The sequence below is a fragment of the Falco naumanni genome, chromosome 13 (assembly GCF_017639655.2).
Source record: "Falco naumanni isolate bFalNau1 chromosome 13, bFalNau1.pat, whole genome shotgun sequence".
Classification (NCBI taxonomy): Eukaryota; Metazoa; Chordata; class Aves; order Falconiformes; family Falconidae; genus Falco; species Falco naumanni.
Window position 1 is genome coordinate 28800776 of NC_054066.1, and position 16166 is coordinate 28816941.

General features: G+C 43.3%; 1 protein-coding gene across 3 annotated transcripts in view; it reads left to right on the plus strand.

Annotated features, from left to right (window-relative positions):
• Positions 1-16166, plus strand: part of PLCH1 (phospholipase C eta 1) — an 85595-nt gene that overhangs the window by 5847 nt on the left and 63582 nt on the right. For 2 of the 3 annotated variants that reach the window (XM_040613390.1, XM_040613393.1), the window contains exon 2: positions 8782-8899. In XM_040613390.1, coding sequence (XP_040469324.1) covers positions 8821-8899 — 79 coding nt within the window. In that variant the 5' untranslated portion in view covers positions 8782-8820. Of the gene's footprint in view, positions 1-5798; positions 5873-8781; positions 8900-16166 lie in introns of all 3 variants that reach the window. The other variant, XM_040613389.1, reaches the window with a different exon arrangement.

The window sequence follows — 16166 nt, forward strand, 5'->3', positions numbered from 1 at the left end:
GCATGCTGCTCTTCTGGAAATAATTCCTTAAATAGGAGAAAAACAAATTCCATTTAGGCTTCTTGAGGAATGGGGAGCAAATGCTAATTCTCTTTCAGGGTCTGTTGCCATGGGGAGTCAGTTCAAATCCTTTTTAATGCCTTTCTCAGCAAGTTGTGCTGACACATGCTTTTCATGACTTCCCAGAAAGAGCAGAGAAATGACTTGAAACAAAAGCTCCATCAGAATTAGAAGGCCCAGGAACATTAAGGTTTGCTGTATGTTAGCTGTGGGTAGGACAGATAAGAAAGTTGTCCACTCTAGAGGCTAACACAGCTTGACTGGCCTCCTGCCTGCACTGGGTGGGCTAACCAGGGGAGGAACAGGGGCTGGGTAACTTGGCCAGACACCATGTACAGTGCTGTGCACTGAAGCCTACCTGCTCCTCTCCTGGGAAGTGGAAGGGTAGTTCATGGAGCAAGCTGTGGGTACCGGTCCTCTAGTGTGATCCAAGTTAGGTGTGGTTAGGGTTGGGCTGAACCTCACCTGTCCCTGGTGCCTTTAGGAGGGAGATGTGAGCCGTCCCTGCCTGCTCTTTATGCCTTGGTGCTGGCCAAGTGAAGCCGAGTGCAGTTTCCTGACTGTTCCCAGCCGAGCCTTGGTATGGGGACAAGAGACTGAACTAGCATAGGGGACAGTGAAGAGAGCTGTGGCCTGATGTGGCAGCAGCAGTGTCACTGGGGATAGTGCTATTTCTGGCTTGCTGAGGTAGATGATTAGTTGCTGTAAAATGAACACAGGTTTAAAAGCAGCTTTTTCAAACACTTAAACAAGCAAACTGACGTCAGGGTCTGTCTTCATGTGGTGAATGATGTATGACAGATTAGTGTTTAATGCTGTAATGAGAGAATAGCCAAAAAAACAGGTTAAGAAAAAAACGCCAATTTCACATTTTCAGGAAACTTCATCTGCAATGCATGCAAGTGCAACATCTGCATCCCAAATCCAAACTCTCTTGTGCCTTTTTCCCTTTGAATAGACAACTCTGACTTCTAAGAGTTTCCAGTTGCTCCCAGTGAAATCCACAGGAAATTTTTCTTTGCTACTGTGCTGGCTCGCACACTCTAGTACCTTTACTGCCGGCATTGTGCCAGCACAGCTGTTCTTGTGGCCTCATGGCACATTAGATTAGGGAACTGATCTGGCAGAAAAATATACCCGACAAAAATCTCGTATTTGATTTGCCAGACTAGTTCCTAGAAAAATAAGAAAAGGATCAGATACTGGATGTTTTTCCTTTCTATTACCAAGTATTATTGATAATCTTTTTTCATGCTGGTGATAAACTTGCTGTTGAAAAGGGAGTGTTCTGTTATGGGTATTTTTTTTAAGCATTTTGTTTATTCAAGGTGCTTTTAGCTTCTGGAAAGTATCCCTACATTTATGAAACAGTTTACACCATAGGTAGGTGAAACTTTCTTAAGTTATGAGAGCGACATCAATTTAAGGATGAAAATGTCTTTTTGTGTCAGCAGTATGGATCTTTCGTCTGATGCAGCTAATGTGTCTTGCCTATTCTGCATGGCTCCTATACATGTAATATTAGCAACATTTACGCAAGTTATTTTGAGTGAGTGTCGATATTTGATGCTTATTGATGTGATTTGCACAGATGATGGAACCCTTAGGGTCTGGGTTTGTATGACAGTTAAATCTAAATCTGCATGAATTCAGACCAGCTTAAATGCTTAGCAGTATTTGGGTGACTGTTAGTGGCTTAGTGAAATACGAAGTCCAAGACTGCAGATGGGTGGATGCCCCATGAAATATTTTCATACTAGGATTTTATAATCTCTTCAGATTTTGTTTTCAGGTCTAACTATGGCTAAGCTTTTCATCCAATAGCTACTTTGTTTTGTGGATACTGTTTTAAAAAAAATACAGCCCACATTGTGCAGCATCTGGTCTCTGAAAGCTTGAAGGTTTTTCCACCAGAAGGTTTGTTGATACTTTCTGCAGAAAGTGAAAACACAGGCTGAAAACAGCAGCTATTTTTCTCATTTATAAAGCCTGGAAAGAAGTTCCTGTTGATGGCTACTTACTGATAAACTAACCTTGGAGAAATCCTGCAGCATATTTTAACATGCTCCAGGGAAATAAAGTTGGTGAGAACATAGATTTTCCTGGTTGCATGTTGTGGTATAAACAGAATTGAAAACGACTTCACTCCACCTCCAGTTTCTGTTATTTCATAATATTAGTAAAAGAAAGCGCTCAGCCTTTGGGCTGTTGCGAGTGGGTTCTGGAATAAGTATCTCTTACTCTGTTTTCCACTGCAATGTGTTTGCCAAGCTGCTGAGTGCTGATGACATCTTTAGAAATCATGTAGAGCCTGATCTGGAACATTTTCTTTATTGAACTAAGAGGTTGTGCAGAAAGACCGGTAATCCCATCTGGGCAGTCCTCTTTCTGTTCCTGAGGTGTGCAAATCATTTGCTTACTCTTAGACTTAAGATAACGCAGTTAACTTAACCCTCTCCTCTAATGCTGTATGTAGATTTGTTGTGAAGCTAAGTTGCTTAGCTTTTGAATACTACCTCAGTATTCTCCAAGGAAAGGTCAAAGTAGTATTTGTACTGTGATCTGGTGTGGGTTTTTCCCCGCTGTTTGCGATAACTGGAAGCTAACTGGATGCACATGATGGCAGTCATCGAGAGATTCTGGGTGCCCCCACCGTAGTCACGGCTGCCAGATTAAAGACCAGTGTTTCTGGACAGTGTATTCCTGTTACTTAGTGCCAGCCAGATGGTCTTTCCACCCTCCCATACAAATGTGTCTAATGCTCATAAGAGTGCTCTCTGGCTGTATCTGGATCTAATACAGTATTATTTCTAATCTAACACTTAGTGTGTCCTTTGCTTGACTCTGTATTGCTCTTCTTGTTTTTAACCAGTTTTTTCCCCCTTTATTACATGTCAATTGTAACATCCAGTATCTCTGAACTATTTTTCACTGTAAAAATTATTATTAACAGGTATCTCAAAAGGTGCAATCTTCCAAAATCTGGAGCCCTCTGAATATTCATTTTTTCCCTGCACTTTCTTTTCTGTTGAAAACATAATTGCCAGACAGATAGTGGTTTTGGCTTTTTTAAAAAAAAAAAAAACAAAACCCAAACTTTGGTAGAACTTTTTTCAAAATATTTGTTCTTACCATACATAGTCTTGTGCTAAGGAAAGGAATAATTTTTTAATAAATCATACCTTCAAAATATGTTCACTGGGTTTATATTGAACAGTGAACTCTGAAGCTGGAACTGTGGTTTTGTCAGAGGGAAGGGCTGGTGAACTGCAGTAACTGTCCTGTTATTAGGAACGATTCATAGTACCTGATTGACTTAATACTGTTATCTGTTGAAGTGCTTCAGAGACCAGAAGGGGAGAGGGCAGCTGAGAAAAGGTGAGATTAGCAGTCTCTCCACACTGTATACTGCTCACTTACTACCAATTATCTGTCTGAGGCTCTCAAGAGAGCTGTGTATAGGACTCAAAAGGAGTTCCTGTCTGGTGCTAAATGGATGTGTGCTTAATACCCTCTTCACATTAGGGACCTGCACAGTGTCCTGGTTAAATATTGCAGATAAATGTTTAGATTATGGTGCTACTTTCTAAAATAGTTTAGTGCTAACCGTAACAATGTTTCGCTTAAAGTGCTGCTTGCCCTCCAGCTGCTGGTACAATGGCCTGTGATTCCCTGGAATGAGTGTCTTACTTCTCTGCACCGCTTGCTAAAGCATGGGTTTTTTCTGTGCGGGGACAGGAAAGCTGCAGAATGCAGTGAGACCAGGGAGGGGGGTGGTGGTGGTGTCAGGTGTTACGTTCTTGGTGTTACACCTCTTGTAACAGGAAGCATCTATCACAACCTACGCGGGACATATGTGTCCTCTGCTAAATCCAGAAGTATCTTATACGTTCATCTCTACAACTTATAATAAAACAATTTCATAAAGTGTGCATATAACGACACTTTCCTTGTGAGTTTAACCGCTATCTTGATAACAAAATAAAAATCATAATTGCTCATCTCATCCATCTATATGTATACAGATACATGTATATGCATGCATATACACACACGAATACGTAAGTTTAACTTATTTTTTGTATCAAACTTCTTTGAGCAAGATCAGTTTAACTTCCCTTAATATCTCTTTCGTAAAGTACTCTTCAGTAGAACTAATCATAGCCCTTCTTTTTGAAAGTACATCTCTTATGGAACAAGTACTTGAAGTACTAAAAGTGGCTGACATGTATAATAGAAATTAATCAGCTAAAATAGAAGATACAGTTCCTTCAAGTTCCTGTGTTTCTGCAGACTACTTAATGGACTCAACTTGTATGTTAATAATACACTTTATCCAGATACGAAGTAGATGGATTCCTGTCACACTGGAGTAACATCTCCCAGCTCAGGCAGTGAAGCACCGATTGCTTTACCTGTTGGAATGAATGTGCCAGGCTCACGGTTGAACCTGCAAGGAATTTTGCTTGTTGTGAAAAAGTGATACCCCTACACTGAGAAACCTGCAGAGCAGAAAAGCTAGGAGTGTTTTCAGCTCCCTTTCTGAATTGGTTGCATTATTAAGTAACTACGCAAACTAATTTTGAACTCAGATTTGCATCTGTTCAGGTTTTCAGTAGCTTTTTGCCAAAATAGTTTTGGTGGTATAGTCGTTTCCTATTTAAACCTAATTATGTGCTTATTGGGACTTTTTACTTATATGGCCTGTATGACGTTCCGGTCTGACGTCATCAGGATGTTAGTTTTCTACAATATTACTCTTGTTGAAATGGTGCAAGTTTTGTGTACAGTTAAGCTCCTGAGTGCACGTTCATTTGAAATGATGATATTTGGCCCAAAGTGTGTGGCTGGCTGGCTTTTTGTTTGCTTTTTTTTTTTACAATACAGTAAGACATGATCTTGGCTGGTCTCTCCCAGAGCTCTGTAATGGAGAAAGCAAATAACTTTCAGGGCCATCCAAATAACTGCTGCTGTTTCATAGGAAGGTTTTCTTACAGGATGTTTGTGTCAGCTGATGCAGCCACTTTGGGATTCTGCCTTCATCCCTGACTGTGCCAGGGAGAACCTTTGTTCTAAGGGGCCACCGTGGTGTGGGAGAACCCTTTGTACAAGAACAAAGGAGTATTGTACCGGCATGAGCCATGAAAGGGGAGGGAGGGGATCAAGGGTTTCTTTCGGAGGCACTGCTTATGTATATAGATAGCAACATTTTCCCCATACATCTCCCCCATGATACAAGTTCTGTGTGGGAGCAGAGCAGGAGAGATCATCTCTCTTTATTTGGTGTAAATTCTTAGTGATGAGTATTTGATGTGGGTTTTTTAATTAAAACATGATGCTACTTCTATTTGTATAGCCTAAAGCAAAACTCCTGGCAGTAGGCTGGACTATGATGACAGAATTATTCCTACTCTTTAAAAGTAACTAACAGCTTGTGCCTTATTAATTAATGCTAGAAGAGTGGCCCTAGTTATGGCAAGCTATAATGAAAGCTTATGGCTGGCAAGGGCAAAAGTCCAGGAAATGTAGAAGATGAAGTCTGGCAGAGGTAGCGGGTATTGCTGCTTAGCATTCCAAATTTTAGTAAAATATGCCTTTAGTGTAAACAATATGTGGGCCATACCCAAAACACATACTGTAATGGAGGCTGTGATAGTTTTAAGATAGAGCAGAACAGGAACAGGCGTTTTTGGCTCACGCCTGCAGTGGATCATTCAGACCATCTCTCCTCCCCACAGAAGCAACAGCGAAGAGGCAAATCCCACATCTGCAACAACAGCTTCCTCTCAAACCTGCAACGGAAACATCACAGGTATCAATTAGTGTTTGCCTGTTGGTCTCTAATGCTTGTACTAATCGACAGTGCGAGTAAGCATAAACATTGCTACGCTTTTTCACCAAGTTACGCTTCAGCCCCGTGTTAGCCACTTGCCACCTTCCAGACTGGAGCACCCCTGGCAGGGGTGTCCGTGAGAGCTCGTCTGACCCAACAGCTCGCTGGTGGGAGAGGGAGAAGCTGGCTCCCCTCTACCTTGCCTCCAGGTTGCAGGGTACTGCTACCCCTTTACAGTGCCAGTGCTGTTGAACCTTCTCTGAGCTCCTTCAGCTTGCTAGTCCTCTAGGAACAGCCTGCTTTTTCCCTACGTTTGTGAGGTGGATGAGCTGAGGGGTGCCTGGTGACTGACAGAAGTGGCAGGGGAGCAGAGGTCTGCCCAGCCATTGCAGGGGACCACAACAGAGGTAGGACTGGGGTTGTTTCCAGGTGGACCAGAAACAACAGGTATTTCTGGGCTCTACATGGTCGGCTGCTTTACTTTCACCACTGCAGGAGACAGCATTCATCACACTGCTGCGTGGGGAAGGAGTGAAAGTTCTCCAGGTTCTTCTGTTCCCTTACAGCTGCGTACAGTTTTTGGGTCCCAGGGAATGATTGTAGCTAAATTCGTCCTTAGGGATAATATGAGTCCTGTTGGCTATGATTTAAGGTTATATCTTTCCCTCTTTGTTTTGAAATCACATAAGCAAAATACATCTGTGTTCCTCACAGAGCTGCAGTCTGGGCATTTCCAGTGTGCTGTGATATTTCATTGGGGGGGGGGGGGGATTTGTCACTAAGCCCCCCTGACAGTAGTTTTATGAGGAAGCTTGAGTGGCAGTGTCCTTACATCCTGCTAGTGGTTTGCTTGGATAAAGACAGTTGGAATTGTTTTGTGCCGAGTGTGGGTGAGAAAGCAGCTGGGTTGACCAGAGTGAAGGTGGGAGGGAGATAAAATGGGAGATCAAAGTGAGCTTGTAAGAGGATGCCGTATCTGGATTGCTGAAACAAGAGTCTTGAACTTGATAAAACAGCAAAGGGAGAAGGATTCGGTGTCTGGGTGTCAGAAGATCAAGGAGTCCATGGGGTTTTAGTTTTGTTTTGTTTTCCAGCAACAAATGTCAAAGAAATATGAAATGCTGGTTTGTTTGGCTGTAACTCTAACTGTGCATAATAAGACCTGTGGGTGGGATGGATTTTTGCAAGGTCCAACTTGCAAAACAAAAGGGTGAAATCCTTTGGAAGTTCAATGAAATGACTCTAACAAATACAGCCTTGTCTTGAGTTATAACCACCAGCTTATTAATGAGTTAACTTCTACTGTTTAGGTCTCTAAAAATAATTGTTCTGATGGTTCCTATTGTCCCGGATTGTGGCAGTGGAACAGCCAGTGGCTGTGATGGAAAGGCTCCCGGGGCTGAGAGGGGGTTGTTTTTCACCTCATTGTCAGTGATTGGCTTCAGCCACTTGCTTTGCCCTCGCTTGGCTGGTCTTTGTTTTGTGCTGGCTTGCTGTGCATTTCCCTTTTAACTGGTTTATAAATATTATTGGCTGGATCCAAGAAAAACTGGCTATCAGGGGGCTTGCTCCAGTGAAACTCTGGGGCCTGTGTCCAAAAAGACTGCTCTCCATTCCCAGTGCTTATTGGTGATAGCACCTCTGGCAAATTAGCCATGAATACTTTGATGGGCTTGTCTCTTATGCTGCTGGTGTTGGAGGCAAAACTCATCCTGTGCCAGTGCTGGGAGCCTCAGCCCTGGCAGGTGAGCAGGGAAGGCAGGGGCCAGCACGGACCCGTGCAGGGAAGGGTTGCTGGCTGTCTGCTGTGGTCTCAGGGGAATTCTCTGCAGTCTGCCTCTGAAAAGAGTGCAGTGCTTCAGGGATGAATCCCAGTCTTCCTCTTGTGCAGCATTGTGGGCTTGTTTGTGCCTGCGGATAAAGACGCTTGGTTCAGGCAGCCATCAAGGGGGGAGCGTTCAGGCTCTGGTTGTGCTCTGGGCTGTCCTCGGCTGGTGGTGTTTGCCAGGAAGGGTATTGCTCCCACTCATGCTGTTTGGTCCCATCAGTGCTTAGCTGTATAATGGGGTCATAGGGCAGGCAGGAAAGATGGTAAAGCACATAGACAATTTATCCTGTGCTTCTGTACTGGGTAGAACTTGCGCTCTGAACTGAGAGTATCTTCTCCCTGTGCAAAGCCTGGATCCCTTACAGGTGGAGGACACTAATTTTGCGTCACTAATGTAACTGCACCTCCTCAAAGGAGCTGCTTGAGCTGCCTGTCCCCAGCAGAGTTCATCTCGAGCCCCCATGGGTGAATGTCTGCCCAGGGCAAGGGTGCGCTGATGCAGGGGGAGTGCTTGGGGGCTCTGTGTCCACACAATGCAGCTCTGTGGTCTAAAATCAGGAGGTAATTACCTTTGATACACATCTTTTAATAACCTTCACTTGGGGAGGTTTTACAGTTTTGTGGTGCTGTCTGATGTGTCTGTAGCTTGTTAAATATGGGGCAGCTTCATGACATAGATTAAATTGATCATCTCTCCGTGGCCCTGTGATAGCCTGCAGGGGCTGTGGGGTTTGATAGTAACAACAGGCACCCGGCGCGGGTGCAGCAACTGCTGGGTAGGGTGGGCTCACCTCAGCTGTCTTAAACTTGCTGGTTGTAAGCATTGCTGGCAGTCTGTCTCTAGCTCGGTCTGAGTGATCTGCCTGCACCCTTCGCCTGCATGACCTTGGAAACGGGCACATTTGGAAAGTGAAGGACTGTGCTTGTTGTAATGCTTTGCATGAAGCTAGTGAACTATTTTGCATGAAGGGCACAAATAAATACCCCTATAGTGCTTGCGGTAGTTGTGCATTTCTTGTAAATTAACTCATGATTATCCATCTTCTGTTTCACTTTGTAGGGTCACCGCTTTTGATGGTGAGCAGAAAGTCATCTTACAATGAGTTACTGGAGTCTGGATAAGAAAAGCTGTCTGCAGTACTGCAGGCACTTCCTAGCGGACAATGGTGTATTTCATGGTAAGTTGCAGGTTTTCTCATATTTTCGGCTTCTTGTGTTTCCTGCTGTCAGTGGCCACTGAAATCTCTGTGTATACCTTGTTGGGGTGAGTTAGCGGTCGGTGCTGCGCCGGCCTTGCTGCGGCCGTGCCTGTGCCATACGGTGGCAGGGAGCGGGTGTGCAGGCCGGGCTGGCCGGGACCCGCTGCGGCGGCTGCTCTGCGGGTGGGGTGCCCGGGGCCGGCCCCCCGTAGCGCGGTGCTGGCGGCTGGGGGAGCACGGGCCGGTTACCGGTGCTGCCGCGCGGGCACGCCAGGGGGCGCTGCAGGAGCGCCCCGCGTACCCGGTGCTGCCGGTGCGGGGTCCCGGCGGCGCGCCGCGGCTGCGGACAGGCGGAGCGGCCCGCGCCCCCTCCCCGTCCCTCGGGGTGGAGGCACCGACGGGCAGGTGCTCAGGGGAACTGAGCCCGAGCGCTAACTAAAGCATTAGCGCCTGGAGAAGAGCAGAGCAGCGGGCAGAGTTGCTCTGGGTGTGGATGGCGACTGTGTTTTGCAGTGAAATGGGTTGATTGTGTTCACACGGTCTGATGCTGCCTTACATTTAAGTGTTGCCTCCTGAGGCATTTCTAGAACTCCAGCGAAATCTGCAGGTATGCATTCCTTCTGCTTCTAGCGAGGAGGAATTGAAAGTGTCAGAAAGAGCCTGACCTCCAAGCATTGATGAGACGTTTGTGCAAAACAGATGCCTAACAGTGATTCCTCATTAGTCCCCTATGAACCCCTCACATCTTAGTCTTTTGTCATTATATTACATGCTATGATCATTTGGTTCTTGAAGTGTCCTTCCAACAGCAAAATTGGGAAATACTATGAAGACATTTTGATATTAAAGACTTCAGAATTTAATTTTGAATGCTTAAAATTTAACTAGAGAGTGCATGCACTCTACGCACAGGTTTCTCTCCCTTTGCAGGGTACCTTTACCCTTTGGCATAGGGTAAGGAGCAGTGCTGAGGTCAGCCCGTGCTCCTGCAGTGAGTGAGGGACCACCAGGATTTGGGAGCCATTCCTGCCTGAAGCAGACTCCTACAGGTCTAGTCTCACAAGGCAGCTGGACCCCTGCCTGTCCTATGGGGCAAATGACTCTCTAATGTTGTTTCTGAGGCCCAAATTTTGTATTCCTTATTCCCTTTGAGGTCAGTGATTAAAAACTGTCACTTCAGGGTAGATTTACAGTACTGTTAATAACAGCAAAATGGAATGCCTATAAATTAAAGGTAGAAATGCTCATCTTTTTCAAAAGCAAAGGTAATTTTTTTTTTTCCCTAGAGGGCCTACATCTCCATTTTCACTGTATTTGTCAGGAAGCTGGGGAACTTTGCAGCTTACAGAACTATGATGTGACTCACTGTAAACCTGACTGCATCTGTGTTTTTGTCCCTGTGATTATGCCACCATCAATGAAGCTAATGGTTAGTGGGAGAATTAATCATCTGTCAATTTGTGCATCTTTTTAATGAAAGCCTGTTCAGAGACACCACCATTTTTCCCTGTAGTGCATTTTCTTGCCCACAGGCACTGCTAGTTCTATTTGGGACACCAGAATAATGTTAATAACTTTTCTGTAAGTCAGTTTGACAGCGGCATTGTCATATTAATTCATCTGTGCACTGCATTTGGGACATGCGTTACAGGGAAGATGGTTCACAAATCTGTCATTGGTGAACCTGTCATCTCCAGGCAGAACTGTATTGCTTCTCAAACGAAACTGATATTCGCTTCTAGGATTTATCAGGACAGTTGTGCAGTCCCTCTGATTTTGGTGGGCTTATGTTCGTTCTGAGCTCTCTTTGGCACTGTGGAAGGAGAGAGTGGTCTCCCATGTCTTCACCCAGGTCCCCCTTTGCTGAGTCTGAGCACTCTTGCAGTGTTTTGGTTAGTGCCCGTTAATCACACTTCTCTCCAGGCAACAGTCTGCTCTCTGACATGAGTGTGTAACTGGGGCAGCTATGTTTTGGATGCATATCTGCTACAGTTTTGCTATTCCAGACCAAGTGAAAGAAAAAGCCGGATCCATACTCTGTGACTTGAGATGGTGGTTTTTTTGAGCAGCACGATGTCTTTATCTTGCTAATGGTGCGAAGGACTGATAATGATCCATTAACACAAATTCCAGAATCCATGAACAGCTATTGAGTGATGAGTCTGCAAACTGATAATCATCTGAAGTAGAAGACATAATTAGCAGGAACCAGACAGTTTCTATGGCTTAATTTATTTGTCTTTCATGACCAGACAGGATTAATTATTGTTCCCTGGCAGAACCCTTCAGGGCTTCCCATTTTTTTCTCCAACCTAAGCAAGACACTGCCGTGACAGTTACTTTCGCTCCAAGTCGATGGAGGGAGCTGACATCCCTGCTGGACAGTGACAGAGGCGGCAGTTCCCAACAGCATGACATAAGGAGACTTATGAATGTCCCTAGGAATTAGCACGTTGCTCCTGATGCTTGGGAGAAGTTGATTTCCTATGGGACTATGCTGATGCAGATAAAAGAGTTGATGGAGCTTTTTAAGGATTTGCTTTTTGTCAGTGAGCCTTCTGATGCTGTAGGTCCTGACAAAGGGTAGTGGGGTGGGTGGGGGTGAGTGGGCTTGGGTGCTTGCCTCCGTTCCTTAACGATTCACCCATCCTCCTTGCCTCTTTCAGAGAGACCCAAGTGGGACTGAACAGTGAACTTCTGGCATTTGCATGACGAAGTGAATGCCAAACAACCGAATTGGGACTTACCTGTCTCTGAGACCATATTTTCTCTAGCAGACATAAGGAAATTGTACTTGTTTAGAACTTTTCTTTTACACCACTGGGAAATTAGGAAAGAAAATCCAATGTGAACTCTACATGGGAAGGGTACTGTCTGTTAGCAGGGAAGGAACTGTGATCCAACCCCTTGTGATTTGCTGACACTTCAGTGTTTGGGTTGTATGTGTCCAGCTCTAGTATCTACTAATTCTAACTTATGTAGTGTTTTCATGATATTTCTGTAAATATTACTATTATAGTTTTATATTCTGATATTGAGTGTGGCTTTTCAGGGAAAAAGCACACAGAGCTGTTGATTAGCTTATTTTTTTACATTTATGGATGTTTATATTCTGTAATCATTAAACAGAAAGAAGCTGTGACATGCTCAGCAAATAGCTGATTTTGTCTCAGCAGCTCTGAAAGTAGCTGTCCGTACTTATCTTATTAGTTATTTATGCCAATTATCTTTTCTTAAGTTCTCTCAGAAATACAGTTATGGAAATGAAATTTAAATAAAAGATTTGTAATTAGTTCTCTCTCTTTAGTTTCTAATTTCTGTCTTCTGGCCTCTCCACCTCTTTCCAGACCTCTGTCAATAGAGACTTGACTGCTCTTGGTAGGATGTCATGTTAATTCAGTCTTGCTCATATTACCTAAACTGCACTCTTTCCTTCAGAGCAATGGACTAATTCAGTTGTGTCAGGCTTGCCTGGAAGGTCACATTACAGTGGCAGGTTATTATCTGTAATTGAACCTGTAATCTGGAAGAGTTGTTGCACCTCAGGTGCAAGCCAGTGAGATAAAAATATCCCGCTGCATCATTTGAAAAAGCATAGGAACATCTTTCTCCCTAGAGATTTCAGGACTAGAGGTGTCTACAGAGGCACACAATATAAACTTTGCTGCTCAACTGTGTTTATCTCTGGTGTTTCTTTCATACGCTTCTGGGACCTGCATTGCTTTAAGAACCTGAATAGATAGTATTCCATTTGTTCACCTTCAGGTGAGGTGTTTAAATGTAAGAAACTCTTGTGGACTGCATAAATAAGAATGCTGAAGCTCTGTGTTTATTTGCAATAATTTAAACGTTTTGTGTAAGAAAAAATAAAAGGACAGAGAAACCACAAAAAAAACCCCAAAACCAACCAAAGGAGAACACTCCACACCCCCCAACTTAGAGCAGAAACACCCAAATGAGGCTGCAGCACTGCAGGTATAACCTGTTGGAGTGCATGGTGCCTCTGTGTGAATGTCAAAGAAGGTCGCTTAGAAGACAAGCAGTGAATGCTTCTGCTCCAATGTGGGAGACCATCAGCTGTAAGCGAGGAGGTGGTAGAGGACAAAGCATGTAAGATAACAACAGGAGGACAGCACCTTGCTCACGTGATGCATTAGTGATGGCAGATGCAATTTTGAGTGTTGTGGAGTGAGATGAAGGTGTTAGTGCTGCACGGCCCAGCCTAATGTAGTTTTAGTCAGTAGTATTCGAGCAAAGGGAGCTCTGGAACAGGCAGAGAGGACGACAGAAGTGGAAATGAGATGAATGTGTTTTGTTTAGCTTGGAAAATCAGAGATTGAGAGGGGATGTGACTGCTGACTATACGTGCATTGTGAAAGGAAACCATAGGGAAGAAAAGGCTTATTTGAACTGATGGCGAAAATTGGTACAGGAGCAAATGGAAAATTGTCCATGTGTATCTAAATAGACACAGGAAAAAATAATGTGCTTTGAGGTGGAAATTGGTAAGGTTTGGAAAAGTTGTTAAAGCATCCTATCTGTGCTCTTGCTCTGAAGTTGCAAATGTAATTAGTAGCAAGCAATATATTGACTACTGTGAATATAAGGCTGGACAACTATTTAAGTGGTCCCAATTCAATTCTTGTGTACAGTGAACAGCAAATACAAACAGCAGTGTTTCCATTTCATTCTGGAAAATGCTGCTGTACACAGATGAGGCCGCTCTACTGCGTTATAATGATGCTTTGAGATAAGTGTTGTTAGGCAAGTACTGATACACAACTGTGTGCCTTTCTACAGTGCTGAAATGGGTTATCTTTGACTAATGACTGAACATTCATATGTGTAATGCCTAAGTACTATATCAAAATTGCTTAAGGATTTATCATACTTTTATTAGGAAAAGCTGCTAATAGCTGCATTTGGAGGGTATTAAAATTGTGATCTGTTTATGTCTGAAATTTTTGGTTACAGAAGTGGAGGCTGCTGCTGTGGCTTGCACTCTAGGGAGTCTTATCTGCCTAGAAGCAAAAATGTCAGTTTTCTTCAGTAACAGCGAGATACAGCACTGTGTGTGTGCACACAGAGAATAACAAACTCAAGACAGATCTAGGTTTAAGCTATTTTAGCAGTTTCTGTAGAATAGAGCAGATAAGCAATTATAATGTTCAGAATAGCCTTGAGGACTTGATGAACCCAGTTTCTTTTCCTTCCTGTTGCAAACAGTGCCAAAAACACAAAGTACATCATGCCTTCAGGCTTGGTAAAAGGTTTTTTTAATTTTCTCAGGTTTTTCAAGCTGTGGATCATATTTGGTTTGTTTGCTGGCAATAACAATGTAGGAATGGCTGTATTTTCAGACCAAACATCCATCTACTTTCCTAGCAGATGTTTGGGGCTAGAAGTGTAAAGAGTGTGTGTGTGTGTGGGTGGGTGAAGCAAGCAATGAGTGTGTAATAACCCTTGCTGTGGGACTCGCTCCCAGTGCTGCCAGTCAGCAACATTAAGTGCTTCCCCAGCTAGAAGATGCATCTAGGTAACTATGTTTATTAAGTTTACATCTGCTAAGTTTTTATTTCTAAAGTTTTTCGGAATTTATTCATGCTTGTGACCATCTGTGGGAATTAACTCCAAAATTCATGTTGATTGGTGTAAACCTTCTGCTTGAAGGGAAACAGTAATTTCATGCAGTCTTGCCACACTCAGACTGTCATGCATGGAGCAGGTTTGGTTGCTTGGTTACTTCACCTTGGAAAGACCATTGACTGGATGTACTGAACCAAGGGCCAAGGCTGTAAAGCAGACAGGTACTGAAGTCATGTTAGGCATTTTGGTAGCTTTGAATGTCTGTCTTCTAACACCTTACTGAGGAAATGGGTGAGCATTGTGATAATAACACTTTCTTCTGCCCCTGGGAAAGGGAAAGCAGCAGGAATGGGAACTTCATTCTACACTTGAATATCAAGGTCCTGAGCCACTGCAGCACAGCTTTGGCACAGCGCTGCCATGAATATTGGCACTTCCACTTCAAATGGCACTTTGAGATAGGCCACTCAAACATTTGTCTCGAGCTGGCACTAAGTAAATTATATATTTTAGTAATTATTTTGCCATTTGACAATGTGCAGCGAGCTGTCTGTCCCAGCCACTAGCAAACTTGCGAGGGAAATTGCTGACTGCTGATCTGGATTCCTGCATGTGCATTTAGTGTCTCTTGTTTCAGGAATATCCATCTCATCTTTCAAAAGGTTCTTGCAAATTGCCTTCTTGTATACATCCCAAGTTGGGGGCGAGACGGGGAGGGAGGGGGAGAGAGAGACACTTAGTCCAAGGCAATTGCTTATTTTAAGAGATCATCTCGAAGATTTCCCAAATGTAATGGATGCGATTGTATACCACCTTTATTTTTTATATATATATATATATAAAAAACATATATAGACAGATGAACACCTACTGCTGTTACACAACAAGTTTTGGACAGCTTCATAAGAGATTGCTTATGGCAGGTGTTATTGCAGTGTTTTTCCATTCGTTTCAGTCTGCGGAGCTAAGCTTTTGTGCAAGTTTTTAGGATTTTTTTGCTTCAGTGATCTTAAACTTGTGCCACATGAATGGGAACATAAAATGCATTGTGTTTTACTTGTTATGCAGTAAAATGGTCTATTTGGGTTATTTAGAGCACAAGACTTTTGAAGGAACAATATTAAATCTTTGCTGAATTGCGTGTATGTGTTAGGTTTGATGTTTGCTGATGGACAGTGCTTTATAATTGGTTCTGCTGAAGCCTCATGCAAGCCCTATGCTTGAGGCTACAGTGCTGAAGGTGCCACATGTAGGTTTATATCTTAATAGTCAGTTTCAATTTGAGTTTTATAATGATGCATGGAAAGCAGGACAAATTAATAGTGCAGTAATTTATATTTTGGTTTATATCCTGATTTAGGTAGCACAATGATCACAATTCATTCCTTGAGACAACCAGATATAACTGAAAGTGTATGTGCAAGGGCATTAAAGAATTTATTTATTAAAGTTCACATAGATTAAAGAATACTTAAAATGCCTGAAGAAACTGCATCTTAGTGCTTTGAATGTGTAACTACCTTTAAGAACCCTCTGACTATCACTAGATGCATCCTTCGTTGAAATGAGGAGCTTCACGTGTGGGATGTGTCTCAAGCCAGTGTATCAGGTGGTTCAGTTCTAATGCCAAGTGTTTTTTCCTTTCCATTTTTGTATATTT